This window comes from Coturnix japonica, chromosome 26 (assembly GCF_054131305.1).
Source record: "Coturnix japonica strain WE chromosome 26, WE-NBRP24, whole genome shotgun sequence".
NCBI lineage: Eukaryota > Metazoa > Chordata > Aves > Galliformes > Phasianidae > Coturnix > Coturnix japonica.
Window position 1 is genome coordinate 2,611,913 of NC_140688.1, and position 25,588 is coordinate 2,637,500.

Below are 25,588 nucleotides of genomic sequence, written 5' to 3' on the forward strand. Positions count from 1 at the left end.
CTTCTTCCCTGCAGACAGAGAGATGCATCAGCACAGGTTCACATCACAGCCAGGCTGAGGGCTCCTGAGGGAGCCTCAAATCCCCCCACAGCCCCCACTGTCCTCCTACACCCCTCCACTTTTACCTGCATGGCGTCTGTAGATGATGAATCCAACGCCAGCCATGATGGCAATGGCCACAACGGCGACAACCACCCCCACCACGTTGGGCACCAGGCTGGACTGTGACTGCTCTGGGGGAAGGCAGGGCTGTCAGCAGGGGAAGGGGCAGCCCAGAGCCCCCCAGCCCCACATCCCCTCACTCACCTCATGAGTAGAGGCTGGGCTGGGGCAGGCTGGCGTGCTCCACGCAGCACTGGTACTTGTCCCCGTGCAGGGCACGTACCTCCGACCGGAGCTGTTGTAGTGCACGAAGATTTCGCCATCCACGTACCCCACTTCAAAGAACCAGGGCTGCTCGGGGCCGGATTCCGTCATCCCTATTTCAAAGTACCGCATGGAGTGGAGCTCTGCGGGGTCGGAGCGCGGCGACCCCCCCTTTTTTATTAATTAGCAAGCTACTGCCTATAGAATAACAACACTACTTATATTAATAACATAACCATTATAACTCAATCAAGACCTCGATTGACAATCCTCTAGAAGTGAAAAAAGAGACAAGTCAAACACAGCATAACAACATTACTGTTAAACCTACTAAAAAGAACAAACTCGTTTGCTCTGCAACCTAAGTTTCTGCAACCTGGAAATAAATCCATGAGGGTCCCATTGTGTTCACATGTCACTAGTTAGGAAAAGTCTTCAACTTTCATATACTCTGATATATTGATTTTTAATGGCCACTAACTATTGTGCAACAAATGCTTTTAGGATGCTCATAACCATGCCTTTGAGCTAATAATTGATAATTGAACTTTATGAAGTTGCATGTCAGATAGAACCAGTTTTAGAGGACAAATGTGCTGGAGTATCACTAGGGGCATTATTACTTATTGACCCTTGAGAAACAGCAAACCGTGTTGGTGGTTGTTGCGACAGGCGGTGCCAGCAGGGCCTTCCCTGCTTCAAAGTGCACCTTTCCTCTCTCACCCATCACAGATTCTCTCCTGCATTCAGGGTCTGAAGGATTTCTTCCAGTTGTACACCATATCCGCATGGCCAGTGCGTGATACAGAGCCCAAGTGGAACAGCTGCCTGGAAAACAGAATAAACTATCAAATTTAGTTCTATTAGTATGCACTTTTGTCTCAAGTGATGCATGGTCATATTTTTAAAATCCCAATTAGTTGGGTGTAAGAGACGTATCCATTCTACAATACAGGGTCATCCCTTTGCCTGGGATTCCTTTCCAGGTTTTGTCTTTGCAAATTAAGAAAAGCTAATTAATAGGCTAATAACATCATGAGTGAGCAGTACTAACATACTAAAAGAGCTATTCCCATAGATTACAGCACTGATTACATCAAATCCTTTCTTTAACACACATTTGATCTATGGATAATGCCTAAAATTCTAATTCTTGAGACTGCATTGGTAACACTGAAAATCACACACTATGTCAAACCATTACTAATATTATTTATAACACCGCAAGTTACAAAGCAATTCCACTAGGAAAGAAACACACAAACACAGTTATTATAAAGGCTGGATGCTATTTTCTGCCTTGAGATGAGACCAACAACGTATTCTGGTGGTGTTAGTAACAACCGCACAAGATTAGAAGTGTCTAGTGTCATATGAGTATCCTCAGTGAAAATCCATTGAATGATTTGCTTAGAAGCTTCAGATCGTTTCCCATAGTCAGTCACAGTCTTACCAGCCTGCTGTAACAATTTCCAATGATGCACTTCCCACCGAGCAGCTCCCTGCTGATCGTCTATCAGCGGGCAAGCGAGCTGAAACACAGCTTGACACGGTCCCTCCAATATCATGTCTCTAATGACTCCAGACCAACGCAAAGGTGGAGGATCGCTACGTGTGGGGGGGAATCGCATAGACAGGGGCTGTAAAGACATCGGTGAAACGCTCAAAGAGACTGATGCCTCCTTCATACGCAGTTCTAAGTCCTGCAGCTCCTCAGTTAATGTTTTATTATGTTCCTCCAACGCTTTCTCATTCCCACCATTATCTGAGTCGCTTTCACTCTCAGGAGCTTCTTGCTGCTCTGCACACCCCTCAGCCCCCCCCCACCGCACCTTCCTCACCAGCCAAAACCGGATCTGCCAGAGACGTTGAAGAGGTGGAGGACGGGGGATTATTCGGGGCTTCTGCGGCAGCCCTGACTTGTGAGGCTGATGAGCAAACAGAGTACGAACCTCCTGGTAACAGGGAGTCAAGCTCTGACCTTGACTGAGCACTAGGTCCGGATAGAGCTTGTACCACAGCAGCAGCAATCTGCCGCTTGGATTGCATATTCTTCAGTGTATTTATTTTGTATTCCTTATTTTTGGAGATAACAAAGTCCTACATATGGTCGACTATTTCTCGCCATTCGGCTACAGTGAACATCAGTGCCACCTCCTGAAGGTGTCCATTCATATGAGCCCATTTTACCAGCTCGGATATGCATTTAGGAGATACCTGCTCCCCTGTCTTAGAGAGAATACATTTGAGCAGTTCCTCCACAGCTTCCCACAACATCGTGGATGGCAGAGAACGGGATGGTACCCCGATGAGAGGTGAGTGCCATCCCCCCCCCCCCCCCAGTTCTTTATTGCCCCCACCTCATTATTTGTGGTTCCTATCCCTTTATTTTGTTCTCTCCCCCATATTTGTGCCCTCACTCTGTGTTTATTTTGCTCACCCCCCCTCCGCCCCCGCAATTTTTTCAAACCAGCTTCGTCTGCACCAGCAAGCACCTGCGGGACCCTGAAGCTGGTGGGGGACGTGGGGACCCCCCTGAGAGAGGAGAGCGCGACAGCCGCTTGGACTGGGAGCAGGAGCCGGAGCCTGAGGAGCGGGGGAGGCGAGAGCAGGATGGGCAGAGGGGCAGGGGGCGTGGGCAAAGCTGTGGGTGAGTCAGTGATGTATGGGTGCATCTGTTGTGGGGTGGTGCTGAATGGGGTGGAAGCTGTGCTGACCTCACCCCCCCCACAGCTGTGCCTTTGTCACCTACAAGAAGATGGAATCAGCTGACCAGGCTGTGGGGATCCCTGGGTGAGCTGGGGGGCACTGGGGGGGCACAGGGACGGTGTGGGGGTGCCAGCAGTGCTGAGTCCCTGCCCCCATCCTGTGCCCCAACAGCCGTAAAGAACAGTGCCAAGGGCTCACACCGCGACAAGCAGGCGCAGGTGGTGTACAATGAGGACCTCTTCGGGGGGCAATAAAGGTTTAGTGCACACAGCAATGGTGTGGCAGGGTGACAATGGGACAGCGGGAGAACGGGGATGGGGGAACTGTGGGACACAGGGAGCTGCAATGGGGGAGGCTGAGTGGTGACCAGCTGCACACACACCTGTAACTGAACTGCCAGCCTCACCTGGCTGTGGTGCTGAGCATGCTGGGCTGCCTGGCCCTGCTCTCAGCAGCACTGTGTCCTCCCTCCCAGCCCCCACAATTCCACTGATACAGTTATGTCTGTTAGAGAGATTCACACTGCATGGAATGTGCCACGGCCAATAGCAACTGAAGGCTTCAGAGCCAAATAAGTGTGAGGAGGCAGTGCTGGAGCTCATCTCTTCCATGGAGCTCATAACAGCAGCACAGCAGTAACCCTGGTGGCAGCAGCACCAGGATGTTGCTGGAGCAGCACTCCTGGCTCCCCTCCTGCTCCCTACATGAGCTGCAGGCAGACGTACAGCACTGCTGTCCTGTGCCAGGTTTATTTAAAAACACAGCTGAGAGCCGCTGGCACAAACAGAGGAGCCTGACTACGTTCATACAATATCTTAAATAGAAGGCAAATACAAAAGGAAAGGATAAAATATTTACAGTAACAGTGGCAGACACGACATGGGCACAGTCCCACCCAGAGGCAGCAGAAAACCACTCAATACCCTGCTGAAGCTCAGAGTCACCACGGCGTCCTCCAGCAGGGCCAGGGCTGCACTGTGCCCACAGCAGGGCTGGGATGGCTGCACTCTGAACTGAGACAAGCGAAGCGCACACGTGTTGGCTTCCAGAAATCATCAGCACAGCATCAATCTCTGCCAGCAAACAGCACTGGAAATCCAGCAAAAGGGAAAGGAGGGAATAACGCAGCAGTGGCATGCAGCTCCCGCTTCTCACACTGCTACTGCATCACTGCTGATAACTGGAAGGCAGGGAGCACCCCCCGCCTTGGTGGCACATTTGGTCCAAAACAAAAGAATAATTCTGCTCCCTCCCACCCCCACATTGTCATTAAGTTGCCTTAAAGGATTCAAGTCATAAACAAAAGCATACACCAAAAATACTCAAGAGCTGGCAGAACTCCAGGCTAGACATGGGGACTGCCCGAGAAATGGGAGCACTGAAGAAGCTTCCAGCTGCACCCAACGCTGAGCATGGCCAAGGGAGGAGGAAGGAAGGAGCTTGAGGTTGAAGCCTTCAGAGCGTCACTGAATCAGGAGATCAATTGCCAGGCACTGCAGCACACAGATGGACGTCCTTCTGGGCTGTCACAGAACTGCTTTGTCCTCTTGCTGCTGAAAGGAGCCAACCAGGATCAGGGAATGGATGCACAGGGCCTCAACTCTGACCAGCAGGAAAACTCAGGACAATGGAATGCAGTCTGCCAATCTTTTACCAGTTCAGCTGTGCTTTAAGACTCATTATTGTGAAGCCTCCTTTAGTAAAGTATCACCGTGGGGTATCCAACCAAAAAGAAAAGGTTTTTATTAAATTAAAGGGTTTTTTTTTGTTGTTGTTGTTTTGTTGTTTTTTTGGTTTTTTGTTTGTTTGTTTGTGTTTTTTGTTTTTTTTTTTTTAACATACTATAATAACTACTACGCAGTTCAACAGTCAGTCATCTCAGAAAGTTCACGAAGGAAATCATCCTCATCCTTCTCCAGGTCCAAGTCAATTTCTGCTTCCATTTCCCCTCCTGAGATTTCCGAGATGAACTTTTCAGTGTCATCTTCTACAGCCTTGGTGAGCAGGCTGACCTCCGGCAGGGCTGGAGCAGCAGTCTGGGAAGAAGGAAGACAAAGTCAAAGAAAGGAAGACAAAGTCAAAGAAAGTCAATGATTGCTCAGGAGATCCTTCCTCTGCAGTGCTTCTCCTTCAGCACTGCTGATCCTGAACCCAACACGGGGGCTAAGGGGCTCCTGAAGGATGTTAACAACCACGTGAAGGCTGCAGAGCACCTCAGGTCTTTTTAACAATGCAGCATTAATGGACAAATTCCTTCACACCACAAAGGAATCACAGGGCTGCAGAGCATTGTGCGCACACTGCCATTCATCCAGCATCCTGCACAAAGCGACTGCTTTGAAAGGAAACCTGCAGAACATTTCAGTTCTCCACAATTTCTGCAGCAGTTGTATCTCAGTATCAGCCTGACCAGGACAGCACTGACACTTCTTCCCCTCCTTACCAAAGCTGCTTTTTTAGCTGGAGGCTCCTCTTCTTCAGTGCTCGTTTAAATCAGCACAGTGCTAGAGCTGTTACACACCACATTCTATTTGAGCAACAGAAAGTCATTCCTGTTCCCCTACACAACATCCACCCACAGTCTGATTTCATTGAACACGAAGCCATCGTGACCTTTTTGTATCCAGTGCTCCCACGTTAACCTCACAAGTTGTACCTGAACATGTGAAGAAATTGTGTCACTGTGTCCATCTACAGAAGGGACTCACCTCTGCGGGTGCAGAGACAGCTTTGGGAGCAGCCCTGCTCCATTCCACAGTCTTTTCCTCTTCTCTTCCAGGTGCTTTAAAACAAGGAAAAAGAAAATCACTTGGTCAACAGCAAGCATAGAAAGAAACCTGAGTGCCAGTGTTTCCTCCATGTGCTTATTTCCTCACATTCATTAACAAAGAACACGAGAGAGGCGACATCTCGCAGTCCATACAGTATCCAAGCTCTTCCCTCCTTCACATGCTGTCTCTTCACGAAGCCTCTCTCACCTCCCCAGTGAATAACTCACCCCCCTGACCTTTCTGACAGAGGTTGGCCCCCATGTTAAAAACTCAATCCATGCTTTACAAACACATTTACATATTAAAACAAGCAACACGCCAAAGATGAAGATAACCTTGGCGTCAACACACAGAACATGCCACACCAAAAACATGGCAGAAAGAAAGTACATGAGAAACTGAATTACAAAACCTCACAGCGAATGAATTCTCCAGAATGAAGCAGGCAGACACCACGGATTCAATGGAAAAACACATGGATGGACATCCTGGCACTTCCTGCCTTTGCATGTTGTAAGAAACAGCCCAGGCAATTCTAAGCAAACTCCATTTGCTTGACAGGGGAAGCACTTCAGCAGAGCAGACAGTGAAACACCTCGTTACCTGCTGGCTTTGCGATCTGCTGCATCCGCAGGGCTTTCTCCTGCTTGATTTCTTCTAAGCTTTTAATATGCATTTCTTCCAATCGCTTGATTTTACGCGGTGGCTCTTCCAGTTTCACGTTACCAGGCTCAGGTGGAGGGAAAATTCTCTTCTTCTTGCGCTTATCCTTAGATCTCTTCTCAGTAAGAACCTCTTCTACTTTTTGCTTCTCTTCTTCCAGTCGTCTCTTCTTCCAGATCTCCCCTGCTGGCTTGGCACCCTTCTCTGTCATCATCAAGAAAGGAGAAGCATAAGGATTACAAGAAATTACAACGAGAGCTCAAGTTTCCAGATTTGTCATAATATTACAGAATATACGTGTTCCCAACAACAACGCTCCTGAGAAAGAATAAGCAGAAAGCCTAGAGAATCTGTGCAGCAAACACCGATGACCATTTACCTCTCCTTGGTGCTCTGTCAACCTCGATCTTCTTCCCCAGCCTTTCTACGAGGCTGCGCTTCAGCGGAAGGCCACTGACATCAGCTACAGAGAGAAAACAACAACATTCCTAAGATAATTCCTTTGGAGAAAGATTTTTACAAGTCAACCACAAACTTTGGTTTCTCCAAGTGTATGTTCTCAAATTCACCTTTCAGCTGCTACACTTGTGTGCCACTTGGAGTCATCACAGACCCACGACACACTTTCCTCCCTCCTGCTTCAGCAGTGCCCTCCCATTTACGTGGAGGCAGCCAAACAGCAGCTCACAAGCAGCCCTTACCTACAGAGGATTTCCGTTTTCCAGGTTTATCAGCAGTATTCGGTTGACTCACAGGCAACTCCCCTAAAACAAAGAAAAACAAAGTGCTTATTTGACAGAAACCAACAGAATTACTGTCTTGTGAGCCCATTTCCCACCCAAAACAAATACAACCAAAAGACACCACTTTGACAGCCCTGACAGAAAATAATATTGCAACTGTAATGCACTCAGGGTAAGTCCCAATTGTAATTTATCCATTCCACTTAGGAGCCACCAAATGGAAGCAAAGGTACTCATCATTACCCTGCTTTGCAGGCAGCATCACAGTGCTGACCAGTGTCCGCACATTCTCCTTCTTAGGCACACGAACAATCTGAGATTTGAGCCGATGAGCAGGAGCTCCTGAAGGTCCTTCTGATCCAAGTGTTTTTATTCCAGCATTCAAACTGTCATCTGGGAACACAGAGCAGTAAATGAGACTGAGGGACAGAGGCACACGCTGAGGACCACAGCTCTGCAAACTGCCTCCTGCTCAGAAGCATGCAGAACAAACCCTGTCAGCTCTCCCCACAGCTAAGAGCACCATGGACCTGATGTCTGTCTGCTGCTCTCCTTTCAACCTTCTGGATATTAAAAGTAGGCTTTATCCCTTACTTTATCCCATCCACATGACATTAGATTCCTCTATCAGCAAATGTGGCTTTCACCACTGGTTGAAAAGATGCACATACAGGCACTTAAACTCCATGCTGTGGCCTCGTCTTGCTCTAATGATGTAAACAAAGGAGTTTACCTTCCTAATCTGAAAGGCACATGAAGTTACAAGGTAGGAACAAGATCATGGAAATAGCTGATTCCATTCAGCAACCCTATGTTCTGTTGTGTTTGTACAATGAATTGCTTTGGAGTTAATTGGCAAGTGCTTCTGATTAATCCTGGAATACCTTGTTTTGTATCAGCATCAGATTTTGTAGTGGAAATTATCTGCAATCCAAGATGGTTTTCTTCAGCTGGTTGCTGGACAGGTGTTTTTGTTTCTTCTCCCTCCTTAGAAAGCTGGTCTGTACAAGCAAAGAAAAAATCAGTCTCTTCAGTTATGCGGTAGGAATTCAATCAGATTATCCACTGCACAAAGATGGCAGGCAAGGCTGAAAACCCACACAGATAAATGCTGAGTCTCCACTTGCCCATCCAAATGGCTTCTCTGTGAACAAAGAAATCCCCCCCTACACAACATTCATCTCCCTGACACCCAGAAAAAGCTTAAATGCAGGAGAACAACCTGCAAGGCAAAGGCCACAGGAGCAGAGAGAAGCTGAGCATGCAAGATAAACTGAGGTATCAGAAGCGCACAAAGTTCAGCTCTGAACCTATCTATCAGCTCACAAGTGAACGTTACCTGGCGTTCTTTATGACACTATACCCACCTGTGAGTAATAGAGTTAATCTTTCGTACCTAAAAAAGACAAACTCACTTTGGCTTGGTGGAAAGAAAACCCCATTGAGGTAACGTCCCTTGGTGTGATGGAAGGCACAGTTGGATTTCTGGCAGCCTCCTGGCTGGTTCTCCCAGTAGCAGGAAATCATGCTGCGTTTTTTCTGAAGACAGAAAGGAAGAAGAGCTGATGGTAACGTGGACCTAAGATCTGCAAAGGGAGACTGAGCTCCAGATGGTGCCAGTGAGCAGACTGCCACAAAGCAGCACTCAAACACCACTCTGAAGCGTGCGCAGGCTGGGAGCACCAGGCTCACTGAGCTTTCCTAGCATTCTGTGGGTGAGGACACCAGTTTAGAAGGGGTTAAACTAACACACCTTGCAGAATGCTTGTCTGATTGATGTGGTTCTTTAGTATCTGTTGATAGAACACTGTTGGTATCAACTACAAGAATATTCTGCTATGATATACCAATGCCATTGAGCTCTCTTCCCTCTGCTTCCTCCCCTATTCTTAACCGTAGGAACCATCATCATTTCAAAGCAAATGAACCTAATCTGCAAAAGCACATTCAGCCCACCTAAAGAAATGAGAAGTGGGTTTGGTGATAAACTCTGAGGAGCCAACACTCACACTGATCTCCATGTGCCTGAACCTGCAGACATTCCTGAAGCAGCGGCCCTCCTTCCACAGCGTGCAGATGGTTTCATTGCCCAAAGCGGCTTCACAGTGCCTGAAGGGACAGTTGTCTCCCTGTAACCCAATGGAAACCAAGAGAGGAAAATGAAATAGTACAGCCTGAGAACTGGCCATGCTTTGAGCTCATTTTTAGCGAGTTGCTCTATTGTACAATGCAATTAGTTATGAAGTTTGCTGAAGACCAGTAATACTTCTACTTATTCTACCCATTCCTCTTAACTTCAGAACTGAAAGAAAGAAAAAATGAAGGAAAAAACCCAAGCAGACCTTTTTACAAGTGGAATAGAAGTAGAAATAGCAATCATTTCCTTTAATTGACATGCTGGATGAGCGCACAGAAGCAGTTCTGGACTCGAGGATCTCTGTGCAGCTCTTCCTGTGCTTCTCAAAGAGCTGGCTCGTGCTTCCTTGGACTGAAAGTCTTCTACAGTCTTGATCAGTGAAATCTTCTTTTGAAAAGGAACCCTAAGCAAAACACCAAAAAGCAGAAAAGAATGAGGAATGCCCACCCGTCTTCCCAGCTTTGTTCTCTTCATTCAATCAGTCTCTCAGGAGCAGTTGTTTCAAAACATTGCCCTCCTCAACACTGGTCAAACTCTAGTAACATCACCCTGACTCAGCACGGAGTCCCTGGGCTGCACGGCTGCAAGCCCTCCAATGGAGCCCCTCCTTCAACACCACGAGTGACAGCAGTGAGTAACCCCAACACATTTGTCTGACCGCTGCAGGTCTTCAAGCTCAACCACCTGGACAACCTCAGCAAATACAGTGATCTTCAAAGCTTTGCAGTTCACTTCTCCTGTAGGCCGAACCAACACTGAATCCATGAATTAATTAATTATAACAGGTTAGGAAGAATTTTCCTCCTCACTTTGCCTATGTCAAATTCTGTAAGTTGGAATTTCTGGTCTTCAAGGATTCTTCACCTTTGCAGAATCCACAAAAACCATCCTCCGTCTTTATTACCTGTACAGCAAAAGCATGACAGTGCGTATCAATACACAAATCCACACACATGTGCCTGTATACTGTAACTCAGCACTGCATGGAGCTGCAGCACGATCTGCTCAGCCACAACAAGGGTTTGGGTTGGTTCATTTTTTTTTTTCTTTTCTGATGTAAAAATCAAATATTTTAATATTTTAGATTTGTTTTGTTGTTGTATTTTTTAAGGTACCAAATGCAGTAAAACCTGCAACCAGGCCAGACAGAAGATCAAATTCAAGTGATTCAGAACTCTTTCATTAAAGTGCTGCACATTTCTGAGCTAAGCATTTCCGATAGTCAATAAAGGTTGGAACCTTTTACTCACACAGACACTAGTGAATTTTCGAGGAATTTTTTTTTTTTTTTTTTTTTTTCCAGGGAATTTCCCCAAATCTAAACTAAAGAGAGGAGAAGTCAGGTTCTCAAGTTAGTTGCTGGATTGACTGCATGACAAAGGGAACAAAAACAGCACTTAAGGACAAAGTTTCCTACCCTCCTCCAGTACTGATAGAAATGCTGCCTTTTACCTTTAGTACCTTCACATCAGATTCCTCTCTGGCAGATTCCTATGCTTCTAACAACCTCGGTGCTGCCCCGCACAGACGCCGGGCACCAACTGTCACTGGACTCTGCACCATGGAACACGCACACAGCTCAGCACTTCTGTTTCCTCACAATTGGAAGGGTTCTGGAATCGGGAGCATGAAGCGGACTAGAAATACCTCACATCCCTCTGCTCCTTACAAGCCCTTCCATTTTAAAACAAGATAACCCCAGACACATCTGTTAGCACAGCAGCCCAAATGCTAACCAGAACACACAGTGTGTAACGCTGAAAGTACCAGTTTAATGCCGCGCCACAAACCCTATATAGTGGTACAGGTGACCACCCCTATCAGATACCCATGACCTCCAAGACTCCACTGCTGGTGCATGCAGGCACCACCTGCCCAATACCCAACATCTCCCCCCTCTTTATTGTCTGCAGCCCCTGTAAAGGTTCCCCTGCATACTCCCTGTTACCCCAAAGGTGATTTGCACATTTAAGGCTATTCCGCAAATGAATCAATCATTAAACATATGCGAAAAACAATGAAACTGTCATAATAACATACCAAAGAGATGCAGCTGCAGTGACTACAAACCTGAAAGCACACAACAGCAATCTGCCTAAAAATTGTGAAATGCTGTATGGCAACACTTAGTCAACTTGTAGAGAACGGTGCATTCAAGTTCAAGATAACAGCACAGTACACAATGGAGTTACAACTTCTCCAAGTTCAATGTAACACTATTGTACAGAATCTTCGTGGCAATCCAGTTCTGTCCAGTGTGCATTATAATGTCACACTCCATAACCAAATAAGAAGACAAAAACATATTGGCTGTGCAGAATCATTCTGAATGTCCACCACTGGGGGACTATCCAGGAACAAGGTCTCCCCCGCTCACGAACTATCAGTCCGGCATGAAGGCTGGATTCCCAGTTCGGACCTTCAGGCACATTGGGAGCAACGCAGTCTCATGTTCCGTTGCCAGCAGCCGCTGCCCAGTGCTGACGTCAAATCACTGGCTGCACTGGAGACATTAACCAAGGAGACGTTGACCAAAACCGGTGCTGAGATGTTCAGATCCTCACGGTGCACAGGATGGCTCGTCATTTGGTGCCGGCTTAACCCAACGTGCCGGCAGCCAGCAGGGCCCACTTGGGGTCCCGACACAGACGTGTTTCCTGCCCTTGACAAGGAGTGGCATAGGGTCTGGGAGCCATGGCCCTCCGTCGGGTCTGATCAGGACCTGACCTATTGGTATCCATTCGGTCAGCTGATGGTCTCCCATCCGATTCTCTTACGCAGGAGGAGAGCGTGTGGGCACAGCTCAGGCCCCTCCAGCCCTCGCCCCTCTTTAAGTGCACAAAGACGCCCCTTCAAGGTCTGATGTGCACACTCCATAATAGCCTGGCAGGTGCTGCTGCCGGGAATGCTGAAGATATGCTTAATGCCCCAAGCTGTGCACCAACGTCCAAAACATGCATTTCTATATGCTGGGTCATTGTCAGTCTTTGACTCATGAGGTGCACCCATGACAGCGTTGGCCATGCACAACGCTTTTATGTAATGCATGGCGGTCTGTCCAGATTGTGCCACAGCCCAGAGAAAACCACTGCATTTGTCAGTTGTGACATGCAAGTGACAGAAACACCCAAACTCTGGGAAGTCTGTGACATTCATCTGCCAAACCTCATTTGGTCTCAAACCTCTGGGGTTCACCCCTGCAGGAAACAGGTTAGCCATAACTCCCGCTCTTCCTTGGCCGATTCAGTTAACTTTCTAAGAGCACCAAGGGTGGGTAGCAGCTTCTGTGCCTCTTCGTCCCCTGCAAAAGCTCACAGAACTCCATGCTGGCTTTCTCTAATGCTGACCAACTCACACAGTGAGAAGCTCCGTCAGCCAGACCTCTCCGCATTATCCACATAATAAGCAGATTGAGGTCCTCATCACACACTCTGTGTCATTTCTTGTCAGCATGTCCTGTCCCATCCCTGGCTCTCCAGCAGGACTGTAATGCTGGGGTGAGCAACACTGGGCACTGTCAGTGTGTTTTTCTTGCAAGCATCTACCAGGGAAATATGTGCAGGCGTTCCCCACTCTTGGCCGTATCTCTGCAGTGCTGGGTCCTGTGTGAGCAGAGCTCTCTGCCCCAGAAGCCAAGTCACTGCTGTGCAGAGCTCAGCCTCGGGGTGAATGTGCTCCTGAGTTTGTCCCAGTGCAAGGACAACCTTCTCATTGCCCTTTAGGAGCACCTCTGGTGCTGATGGGTGCTCTGCTCTCAGCAACCACTGGATACACGGCTCCAGGCGCGTGTGTGCTTTGTCGCCTTGAGCTGTTTGCTCTGATCGCATCTCACCCTGGGGAGCCGGGATTTCCCTTTGGTCTCGGTGTCACTTCGAGACCAGTAGCAACACTAGGGATCAGAGGAGAGCTGCTGAATGTGTGAGCAAAGCTGCTAATTGAGAAGGAGATCGCACGCGGGTGACTTCAAAACCCGAATTAATGAGCTTACCTTCACCCTCCTGACTAATGCAGACCTCATGCAGCCCTGGGCCTGCCCTTCTCCAGCCTCCTGCCTTGTTTTGCCTACTCATAGGAAAAGATTTAGCACAGCTCAGAGCCCCAGGCAGTGCTTGGAATGCCAGCAGGAAAGAGCTGCTGGTGTCCACATAGCTCAGGACTGCAGCAGTGGGGCTGCTGGACCTGAGTGTTCTGAACACTCTGATGTGGAAGTGATTGGCAGATGCTGTGGCCGGAGGGATGAGGTGCCTGCAGGGCGTCCCTTGGAAGAACGTTTGGTGAGGATGGATCCTCTGAGCCAGCATCAGGCACAGGGTGCTGGGTGCAAATGCCAGTGCTGCCCCCTGTCATCCTGTTGGTTTTAAAAGGAGTACAGCTCCGTTTCCAAACATTGCCAACCACGTGCTGGCTGGCAGCTTGAAGGAACTGCCATGAAATTGGTCTAATGAAGCGTTCCTGGCAGAGCTTCAGAATGGAGAAAGTGCAGTTTGTACTCAACTGAGCTGAGGTCCAATGAGCTGAGTTTCCTGGCTCAGAGCAGAGGCCGTGAGCATCACGTCTCACAGTCTGTGTCACCTGGGCAGAGCCATTAGGCAGGGGCTGCCAGTGGGGAGATGCCAAAATTTCCATGAAGATGATTGCTCAGATATGCCTGAGTTCAGGTGGAGGGGCCCATTGCCCTACCAGGAAGTGGAAGATGCTTGGGGGTGAGGCAGCTCGTGCTTTCCCATGCCTGTAGTACCTTACAGTGCTGTGCCTTTCCACATACCTACCCCACCTTCTTTCTTTCCCATGCAGGGGTCATCATTAATCCAGTGGGTGGCACCAAGAATGCCCGGACAGCCCCACTGCAGTGCGTCTCTGTGGCAGAAGGACACACCAAGCCTGTGCTCTGCCTGGATGCCACTGATGAACTGCTTTTCACTGCCTAAAAAGGTATATGTTGGACAGAACAGGTGTGGGGGCTGCTGGCTTTTTATGCGCTATTCTCATAGATCTCCCCAGGCTGGCGTGGGGAATTGGGGTGCATGGCAGGGATGGCTCCTTCTGGGCTGCTCCCCTGTCCCTGCCTTCTGATGTCCAGGTGCTGGAGCAGGCTGGCTCCATTGCCCTGGAGTGGAGCTGTGGGTGGTGGGAGGTAGCGCTTGGGAAGGAGTCAGTGCCTCCACGCCACGGAGGAACTCCCCAGCCCAACTCTCTCAGTCACGTTCTTCTTCCTACAGACCGGAGCTATAAGATGTGGAACTTGGTGACGGGTCAGGAAATTGCTTCCCTCAAGGGTCACCCAAATAATGTCGTTTCCATCAAGTACTGCAGCCACACGGGGTTGGTGTTCACCGTGTCCACGTCGTACATCAAACTGTGGGATATCCGGGACTCAGCGCACTGCATCCGCACCCTGACGTATGTAGTGGGAAGAGTGGCTGTGGGGGACTGTGGGCAGCTCTGGCTTTGCAGAAAATGGTGTGAGGAACTCCTGGGGTCCCACAGGCTGGAAACAGAGCCCAGCTGTTTTAGGATCAGTGCCTACAGCTGTAGGAAACAGGGAGGCTTAGGGAGATCTTGGAATGGAATCTGTGGGGACCCTCTGCATCAAAGGCTCTAAGGAAAGGACCTGGAAGTGGTTTTCAGCCCTTCCTGGGGGTGGCCAAGAGCACCAGCAAGAAGGGATGGGGATTTTCTTTTTTGCTTCAACTAATATGCCACAGGAAGACGACCACATTAACCCAGCTGTATTTGTTGTTGTTGTTTATCTACAGCATAAAGCATTTCACTTGGAAAGTCTCTGCTGCCACTCATCGTACAACAGACTTAAAGCACAGCACTTAGCACCTAGCAGTGCTGTGAAGGGTTTGAAAGGCAGCGCATCATTGTGCTGAGGGCCAAGAGATGGTTCAGACAACAGAAGCATTTGTCCACATTTCTGACATGAAGGCATTCGCCTCCCGATCCGGTGACAAATCAAGGCTGCTGTGTGAAAGTACCGTGCCTCCGCACACGGGAACGGACGGGACTCACACACAGTGTGTAACACCGAATGTACCAGCTTAATGCCACGCCACAAACCTACCCAATGCCCAACAGGGGGGACCAGTCAATGCTGCTCATCCGCCATCAACCCCGGATGCTGGAGAAGGCAGACCATGTTGTGGTGCTGGAGCATGACACGATGGCTGAGATGGGGACACCCACCGAACTGAGGACCCGCAGTGGATCCTACAGCCGGCTGCTGCAGCAATGAGGACCACAGGGCAGCTGGAGTGGGATGCGATGGGACATGGGGAGCTGTGGCTGTCTCCGCTCCCCGCTGCAGGATGGGAAGAGTGGGATGCTCTGGGATTTTTATGGAATAAAGCGGAGATGTTTTGTAGAGGAGCAGGTTGGGATGTGGGGTGTGGGCAGCTCAGCCTCAGTGCATGGTTGGTTATGGAAGCTGGGTGTCTGCCCTCAGAATGTGGCTGTGGCAGCACTGTGGGTTATGGGGGGGAAGCACAGCTCAGCCCAATACTGGATGAACTTTCCAGTCATGTCTTCATGCCAAAGCGGTGCAGATAGCACAGGGAGTGCAAAGGGGAGGAGGAGAGCAGCAGTGTGAAATGGAGCAATGGGCAAAGAGTGTGGGGTGGGGGGAGGAGGGATGAGGGGAGGTCCCCTCATCCACCCCAAAACCAAGCACGGCACAGAGCAGAATGCAGGCAGGCTGAGCACAGAACAGCCCAACACTTTATTTCACAAGAAGCAGCACAGGAAAAGCATAACAGCATAGGAAGCAGAGGGAGATGTGAGAGGTAGAGGGGATGGGGCTGTGTTCATCACCGACCCCAAATGCTCGTGTGGCCAGTTGGCCCCTTGCAGGCTGAAGCACAGCACTCAGACGGTTTGGTTACTTCCTGTGTGAAGAAGAAGAGATGGTGTCCCATAGGGCCACGTTCACATCCCAACCCTCAGCTCCCTGCAGAGTCCTAGCCCAGCCCTGGTGCAGCACCACAAGGAGCACAAGGAGCACAGGGACCCCTTCCAACCCCCAGCCCCACACCGCAGCTGTGCTCGAGTTGCTGGTTCCACCTTCCTGGCCTGTAAGGTAAGAAGAGCCATTGTCTCAGCCCAGTTTGTAGGAGGGAGGCAAGGTTCTTTGATATACGTATACCTGGTGCGGGATTAAGAAACAACGGTTCAAACATTGGTCCGACCAGTTTATTACAAGACTTTATCAGGGAGATGGGGAAGGGGAGGACGGACGCTATTATGGTGTAGGGTGATGGGGAAGGGAATGCAGTAAAAATATGAAATAGAAGCAAGGAGTCTCTGTAGGAAGCAAGAGGGAGATATTCACCACCATGGATCCATCGAGGTTTGTAGTTCAGTCATTGGTCTTCAGTCGTGGTGGGTCGTCAGGCGTTGTTCTGTTAATGGTGACCACGATGACAATTTCCAATGGTAGCACCAACTTATTTATATGTCCAAAGTGGTCAAGTCAGCTCTCTTTGGAGTGACAGCTCGAATCCAAAGTAGTTGAGTCAGCACTCCTTGGAATGGAAGCTTCTGGCTCTGGGATCTTAGCAGAAATTCCTTTGTTCCCATCTTCTGAGGCTTGCCAGCAGATAAGAGGGAGCAGGGATACCCATCCGCATCCTGTTTTTCACAGGGCACGATGGCTTCATTACCCAGTTTTCCCACACCAAGCTGGAGCTATTTAGTCCCGGGCCAGATCTTCCACTCATAAACAGTCCTGAGCACTCTTCTGGAGGCAAACAGCTCTGAAGGAAGGTGCTTTCAAATATTCAAATACCCAAAAAGTGATATTGATTGTCACACGGTAGCACCCATTACTTGCCACTTCAATAAATCATTGAGAGTCTTCTCACAAGAAACACCTCAGGAAGCAAGCTTGGAGCCAGAAAACAAGGAAGGACTCTCACAGCCATGACCCCCAGCCCTGTTCTTGCTGTGGGGCATGGAGCAGCTTTGAGCACCAGGAAGGGGAACCCTGGGAGAAATCGGGGACCCCAATGCTGCCCTGGCACTGGGCAGAGGTGGGGGACAGCGCTGCCCTCATCACTCACTGGGCGCCGTGTTGTAGCCTTTCTCCTTCTTCCCTGCAGACAGAGAGATGCATCAGCACAGGTTCACATCACAGCCAGGCTGAGGGCTCCTGAGGGAGCCTCAAATCCCCCCACAGCCCCCACTGTCCTCCTACACCCCTCCACTTTTACCTGCATGGCGTCTGTAGATGATGAATCCAACGCCAGCCATGATGGCAATGGCCACAACGGCGACAACCACCCCCACCACGTTGGGCACCAGGCTGGACTGTGACCGCTCTGGGGGAAGGCAGAGCTGTCAGCAGGGGAAGGGGCAGCCCAGAGCCCCCCAGCCCCACATCCCCTCACTCACCCTATGAGTAGAGGCTGGGTTGGTGCAGGCTGGCGTGCTCCACGCAGCACTGGTACTTGTCCCCGTCCCCAGGCACCGCGTCGATGGTGACCAAGGTGTGGTAGGTGCCGTAGCTGTTGGGCACGATGCCCCCCGAGTGGGTGTCCTGGCCCAGCACCATGCTGTCCTTCATCCAACTGACGGCGATAGGCTGTGGGTAGAAGCCGTGAGTGTGGCAGGACAAGGTCAGGATCCCGTCGGCCTTCTTCCCCCACACTCACACCTCGGGTTGCTCTGAAGGTGGGCGGCAGTGAGGGCCGGGCTGAGCTCCCCACGCTGAGCCCCCGCCCCACCTGCAGTCTCACACCGCAGGCCCCCCCTCACCTGTCCTCCCCAGCTCTGCCTTCCCGTTCTCTACATGTCTCTGCAGCCACTGCACACAGGTTTGCTCCAGGTAATGTTTCCGTCTCTCAGCATAACCAGGTTCCTCCCACGCTCTCTTGGTAGGAACTGCCTCTGGAACCGCTGCAGTAAACATCATCGTGTCTTTGTCGAAGGCAATGAAGTCTCTCCCATCATAGCCATACTGATGATAGCCCCGGGTGGTGCCGTCCTCGAGGATGTCACAGCCCAACATCCGCTGCCATGTGTGAGACCCTGAAACACAGCCAGGCAGGGGTTGATGGGCCCCTCCAGCTCCAGGGGACCCACTGTAGTGGGGATGGGGTTGGGGTCCCCCAGGGTCGAGCTCGGTGGGGCTGTGACGGGCAGCCGCGGGACGGTGCCGCCGGGCAGGACCAGCCCTGGGGGGTGCGGGCGGCAATGCACCATGGAGCCCCATCCCACAGCATGGAGCCGCGGTGCCAGCTGTGCTCACCGCCGCTCTGGTTGTGGCGCCGTGCCGCATTGACCAGGCTCACGCGGCTATTCTGCTCATTGCTCAGTGCTCTCTGGGTGTTCCTGTCCCAGTACTCGGGATCCACAGCTCCAGGTGCCTTCATCCACTCGGTGCAGGGCACGTAGCTCCGACCAGAGCTGTTGTAGTGCACGAAGATTTCGCCATCCACGTACCCCACTTCAAAGAACCAGGGCTGCTCGGGGCCGGAATCCGTCATCCCTATTTCCAAGTACCGCATGGAGTGGAGCTCTGCGGGGTCGGAGCGCGGCGACCCCCCCTTTTTTATTAATTAGCAAGCTACTGCCTATAGAATAACAACACTACTTATATTAATAACATAACCATTATAACTCAATCAAGACCTCGATTGACAATCCTCTAGAAGTGAAAAAAGAGACAAGTCAAACACAGCATAACAACATTACTGTTAAACCTACTAAAAAGAACAAACTCGTTTGCTCTGCAACCTAAGTTTCTGCAACCTGGAAATAAATCCATGAGGGTCCCATTGTGTTCACATGTCACTAGTTAGGAAAAGTCTTCAACTTTCATATACTCTGATATATTGATTTTTAATGGCCACTAACTATTGTGCAACAAATGCTTTTAGGATGCTCATAACCATGCCTTTGAGCTAATAATTGATAATTGAACTTTATGAAGTTGCATGTCAGATAGAACCAGTTTTAGAGGACAAATGTGCTGGAGTATCACTAGGGGCATTATTACTTATTGACCCTTGAGAAACAGCAAACCGTGTTGGTGGTGGCTGCGACAGGCGGTGCCAGCAGGGCCTTCCCTGCTTCAAAGTGCACCTTTCCTCTCTCACCCATCACAGATTCTCTCCTGCATTCAGGGTCTGAAGGATTTCTTCCAGTTGTACACCATATCCGCATGGCCAGTGCGTGATACAGAGCCCAAGTGGAACAGCTGCCTGGAAAACAGAATAAACTATCAAATTTAGTTCTATTAGTATGCACTTTTGTCTCAAGTGATGCATGGTCATATTTTTAAAATCCCAATTAGTTGGGTGTAAGAGACGTATCCATTCTACAATACAGGGTCATCCCTTTGCCTGGGATTCCTTTCCAGGTTTTGTCTTTGCAAATTAAGAAAAGCTAATTAATAGGCTAATAACATCATGAGTGAGCAGTACTAACATACTAAAAGAGCTATTCCCATAGATTACAGCACTGATTACATCAAATCCTTTCTTTAACACACATTTGATCTATGGATAATGCCTAAAATTCTAATTCTTGAGACTGCATTGGTAACACTGAAAATCACACACTATGTCAAACCATTACTAATATTATTTATAACACCGCAAGTTACAAAGCAATTCCACTAGGAAAGAAACACACAACACAGTTACTATAAAGGCTGGATGCTATTTTCTGCCTTGAGATGAGACCAACAACGTATTCTGGTGGTGTTAGTAACAACCGCACAAGATTAGAAGTGTCTAGTGTCATATGAGTATCCTCAGTGAAAATCCATTGAATGATTTGCTTAGAAGCTTCAGATCGTTTCCCATAGTCAGTCACAGTCTTACCAGCCTGCTGTAACAATTTCCAATGATGCACTTCCCACCGAGCAGCTCCCTGCTGATCGTCTATCAGCGGGCAAGCGAGCTGAAACACAGCTTGACACGGTCCCTCCAATATCATGTCTCTAATGACTCCAGACCAACGCAAAGGTGGAGGATCGCTACGTGTGGGGGGGAATCGCATAGACAGGGGCTGTAAAGACATCGGTGAAACGCTCAAAGAGACTGATGCCTCCTTCATACGCAGTTCTAAGTCCTGCAGCTCCTCAGTTAATGTTTTATTATGTTCCTCCAACGCTTTCTCATTCCCACCATTATCCGAGTCGCTTTCACTCTCAGGAGCTTCTTGCTGCTCTGCACACCCCTCAGCCCCCCCCCACCGCACCTTCCTCACCAGCCAAAACCGGATCTGCCAGAGACGTTGAAGAGGTCGAGGACGGGGGATTATTCGGGGCTTCTGCGGCAGCCCTGACTTGTGAGGCTGATGAGCAAACGGAGTACGAACCTCCTGGTAACAGGGAGTCAAGCTCTGACCCTGACTGAGCACTAGGTCCGGATAGAGCTTGTACCACAGCAGCAGCAATCTCCCACTCGGCTTGCATATTCTTCAATGTATTTATTTTGTATTCCTTATTTTTGGAGATAACAAAGTCCCACATATGGTCGACTATTTCTCGACATTCGGCTACAGTGAACATCAGTGCCACCTCCTGAAGGTGTCCATTCATATGAGCCCATTTTACCAGCTCGGATGTGCATTTAGGAGATACCTGCTCCCCTGTCTTAGAGAGAATACATTTGAGCAGTTCCTCCACAGCTTCCCACAACATCATGGATGGCAGAGAACGGGATGGTACCCCGATGAGAGGTGAGTGCCATCCCCCCCCCCCCCCAGTTCTTTATTGCCCCCGCACCGCGCTGTTAGAGAGGGGAGGTTCTTTGTTCCTTCTCTCCCTGGGTTTGTTCCCGCTGTCACCGAGTGAGCTCTAGAGAGAACTCCGTGACACAAACTCATTGCAAAGTCTAAGCTAGAAGAAGCGTCACCTCAGTGTATCCCAGAAAAAGAACAGCGTTGGGATTTTAATTGGTTTTGGCTTTTTGTTTTATTGAGGGTGGGTTGTTTTTTGTTGTTTTTTTAGGGTTTTTTTTGGGTTTTTTTGTCTTTTTTTGGGGGGGGGGGTAGGGGGGTGCGAGGGGAAGGGAGAGGGAGGGGACAGTTGTTTGGTTGTTTTTCATATACAATAAAGCTATGCAGTTCCGCTGTCAGTCGCCTCAGAGAGTTCCCGAAGGAGCTCAACCACATTCTGCTCAACATCGAGTTGTTCCATTGAGTGGAACAATGGTAGTCTTGCAGATGGAGCAATGCAGGAATTCTGACAGGATCTCCAGGTGTATCCAGTTCATCATCTGAAAGCTCCGCAACCAAATTGGAAGGGACCAGTCCTCTTGTGCCATCTGTCAGCTCTCCCTGAAACCAGCCATTCTCACCCACATCTCCAAAGACATTACGCATTGTCCGGCAGTCAGAGGAAGCTCGTTTTCTGGGTCCTCATTAGGACCCTCAACAGGAATGTAGCTGTGTCGAGCTAAGAATCTTCAAACTGCTGGTGATACCTGTCCTGGAGAATGCAGGATGAAGGACAAAAGCTCTGCTCTCACATTCAGGGCCATCCTCTGACAGAAGGCAGCACTCAGGACTGTTCCCAAGGATCTCTTTCATGGCTTTGAGTTCAAGCTCCAGGTCTTCCAGATGACCTTGAAGACTTCTGGCCTCTTCAATGGCAGAATGGAACGGACTGGAGCTATTACGGAGACTCTTGTTTGACTGGGTCAGAGTCTGTCTCGTTGCCTTCCCCAGCTCCATCTGCTGCTTCTGCTGCTCTCTTTTCCCTCTTGCGCGCTCTGTGAGAATGAGTTTCAGAAAGCACTACTCACTGACAGGAAATAAGGGGAAACTTGAAAGACTTTGCAACCTGAGTCCTGGCAGTGTACTGCCAGCGGCTGATTTGGCCGTCCAGGATCCTGGCACCACAAATGCTTCATTGCCAAATGCAGCAATAAGGTGTTCTGGGGAAAGGCCAACTCACAGGTAGTTTTTGAGCACCCATATCACAGTACCAACGGCCAGCACCAGCGCAGGCAGCAGCATCGCTGAGACCGTCACCGGAATGCGGCGCTTCCGCACAGATGTGTGAGCAGCAGCCTCTGTGCTTTTGTCTGTGTTCAACCCTGGAAGAAATGAGACAATGTCCCACGTTACCTTCAGCTGCGCTACAGATAATCTCTCAGTGTGCTTCATGGACCCAAGAGGTCATTTTGTCAGTGGGTGCCTCCGTCTCTGGTGCCGAAGCACCGGAGGACAAGAAGGATTGCTTCCACCTCTCGTTGGGTACGAAGAGGCTGCACAGGCACTACCCGTGTCCTCCTCTGGGCCGAGAGCTGGGGCTGTACTCTGGGGTCTGGGCTTGGTCTGTGGGGAGAGCTACAGAGCAGAATCCCTCACGCTTTTCCCGGCATGCGTGTCCTGAGCTCTCCTGTGGGACGCCCCCCAGGCTGAAGGTCAGGCTTCAGCCAGCACAGGGCACAGCCAGAGCCAGCCCAGGGGAGAAACACTCCTGCTTCTTTTACATGTGCTCTATGCTCACACGCTCAGGTCTGGCTGCTGACCTGGTGTGCAAGAGCTGGCAGCAAGAGCCTGCAGGCACGCAGTGACTCTGGTTTGTGACACCGTATGATCATGGGACAGAAATTACCTGGCATGCTGGTTGGTGCTGCCTGCATTCCTCTGTCCGGGATGGGCAGTGTGGGATATCCACCTTCCTGGAGTGCATCCGGGACTGGCAGTGTGGGATATCCACCTTCCTGGAGTGCATCCCGCTCACTTTGTTGGTCCGTTCCTTTAGAAAGAAAGCAGGGCAGTAGGAGTGGGATGTCACGTGCCCTCATCAAAAACTGAGCTTCTCCAATCCCGAGCTCAGGTAAAGTCCAGGCCCCCCACCCCCAAGTACACTGTGAGCCCCTCTGTTACCCAAAGGCATTTGGGCCCTCCCAGCTATTGGACAATGCTGACTCCCTCACACCTCTTGAGGAATCAGCTCCTGTGCAAGGCCCTCACATTCTGTGCTGTCACCAGCCCATCACAGCCAGGTAGCTGCAGGCTGAAATCCAAGCTCTAACACACAGTCCAAGCCTTCAGAATTAGCATCTCCACCTCATTTCCAGCATTAGCAAAGGCAGCCAACCCTGCTCGGGATGCTTCTCCTGCCTTGAACTTGCTCAGCTGCACGGAGGGCTTTGGATGAACAGAAGCACAGCGCTTGCCACTTTGCCACTTGCTGCCATCTGGGTGCCAACGACTGCACAAAGCAGCTCTGACAAGTAATGGTTGTGCTGGGGGAGCAGCTGCCTCTGGGTCTTGGCTGGATGCAGACCATCTGGCAGCAGACCAGCTCTGGTGCTTGACAGCACCTGCAAGGTGATACATGGAACACGGCTGCAGCACGGCTCTGACCCATTCCTTCCTGCTGTGCAGGCTACAGCCTGCCCACACCTGCATATCACACCTCAGCTTCCCAGGTCCCACAGTGAACAGACTGAAGTATACCCACCACGCTCTGCCTTCTCCATTTCCTTCAGCAGTCGCTTCAGGAGACGGGATGAGCCCTGAGAGTATTTTCCTCGTTTGTATTCATCCTCTTCTCTTTCCGGACCTTAACAGAATGTATGAAGTTAAATATCACGTGCATGAAGTTTTGAAGATCAGCGGCGAGTCAGCCAAGTCAGTGAAGACAGAGTACTCACTGCTGGGATTCCAGCTGGGCTCCAGCACAGGAGGAAACCGATGACCGGGCAGGGCCCACACTGGGGGCACTTCTGCAACCAAAGACCCATGAAAAGTTTCAGTCACACACTACAGCATCAACTGAGTAGCAGAGCGTACAGGGGACTGTGCCATGAAATGGCACTGAAACGGGCAGCAAAAGCTCTCTAAAGAATTTCAAAGCTATGACGTACCTGCGCGATCCGACAGAGTTTCAGTTCCAGATCTCAGAGAGGAAGCTGGATCAACTCCTCTAGTCAAATCTGCAAATGAACACAGGACAAAGCAACTGCTACTGAGCATCCCTTCAGCCACAAGGTCGCAGGATGCAATTAAAGCCAGGGATTCCTTCACAACACTATTCTCTCCCTTCCGCACAGGGAAACAAGGGGCCTGGGAGAGCAGGAAGGATGCAGATAAGGAGTGAGACCTCACGGAAGTCATCAGGCAAGGAGGAGAATAGATGTTGTAAATACCAGAAGAGGAGTTGCATCCCCCTGATAAGAACAAGAGGGGGTCTGCATGCTAAACAACTATTGAATATGTATCAGAATTCCGAGAAATCATTGACTATGTATGAGATGTACCTATATCTGTGTCACGATTTTACAAGTCCATGTGCAAGTTTGGTGGAGCTATCCCCCTTGCACCCAGCACTGGAATAAACATACCTGCTTTATAACCCATCTATGTGTTATAGAGTTTGATTCCGCAAGTCACTTACACCCCATATTTTCCCTAACAGCCACACTGGGTTATCTGGATTCGTTACATTTATCCATTGTTGCTGGCAGATGTTTCTCTCTCTCTCTCTGTCTTTAATCCCCACACAGCCCATCTTCCCAACTGTGGGTTTCGGTTAGGAGGTATGCACCCATAGGGTCCATGCCCTACTTGTAGATATTTATCCTGCCCAGCCCCAGGTGCCCAATTTGAGGCAATAGTTGCACATCCCTAATAGGCACAGTAATATGAGCCTGGGTGGTTACAGTATCCCCTCCCTAGGTTTGAGCTTAGGCAAAAATAGTAACCCTTTTGGTTTAGACTGGGCTGTATAGGTACCAGGTCACACAGGGATGTAAGGAAGCTTGGTGTGGGTGGCGTTGTGCTGCTATACAAAATGTGATCACTGTGAGAATCCCCAAGTACCAATGGATACCCCTAAGGCCCATCTTTCCCCACAATTCACTCCTCTGCCTCACTCGTCAACTGGGTTGCAACCAGCTACGAGGGGTTTTTTTAGTTCTTCTCAGCAGCAGTAGTGTTCTTCAGGGGAAGCCTTTACCTGGAATACCCATTGGGCTTGTCGCATTGTGAGTTTCAGGTCGTCACTCCCGGGAGCTACCTCCCACTTCTCGTCACCGATGGGTCCTTTAACACGGCTGGCATGAGTCCATCCTCTCTCTGCGGTTCGAATAGCTGTTTCTGCAGTAAATAAAACAACATAGGGACCTTCCCCTTGTGGTGTTAGTGTAGCTTCTTTCCAAGTTTTTATTAGGACCCCATCCCCCGGCTGTATCCTATGGATTGCTATCTCCAATGGGGACTGCTGTGCAATC

At 49.9% G+C, this 25,588-nt stretch overlaps 1 protein-coding gene and 2 pseudogenes across 2 annotated transcripts in view; 1 reads left to right on the top strand and 2 right to left on the bottom strand.

Moving 5' to 3' along the window:
• LOC146756597 (uncharacterized) overlaps positions 1-25,588 on the top strand; it is a 210,935-nt pseudogene that overhangs the window by 155,863 nt on the left and 29,484 nt on the right. The gene's annotated exons all lie outside the window — the stretch shown is intronic.
• LOC146756608 (class I histocompatibility antigen, F10 alpha chain-like) lies at positions 17,782-18,931 on the bottom strand (annotated as a pseudogene).
• Positions 21,294-25,588, bottom strand: part of LOC146756609 (uncharacterized) — a 7,647-nt gene continuing 3,352 nt past the window's right edge. The window contains exons 2-8 of the mRNA XM_085524087.1: positions 25,315-25,454; positions 24,224-24,292; positions 24,011-24,082; positions 23,818-23,919; positions 22,963-23,106; positions 22,297-22,438; positions 21,294-22,111 (exon numbers count right to left, since the gene is read on the bottom strand). Coding sequence (XP_085380213.1) covers positions 22,015-22,111; positions 22,297-22,438; positions 22,963-23,106; positions 23,818-23,919; positions 24,011-24,082; positions 24,224-24,292; positions 25,315-25,327 — 639 coding nt within the window. The 5' untranslated portion in view covers positions 25,328-25,454 and the 3' untranslated portion in view covers positions 21,294-22,014. The remainder of the gene's footprint in view (positions 22,112-22,296; positions 22,439-22,962; positions 23,107-23,817; positions 23,920-24,010; positions 24,083-24,223; positions 24,293-25,314; positions 25,455-25,588) is intronic.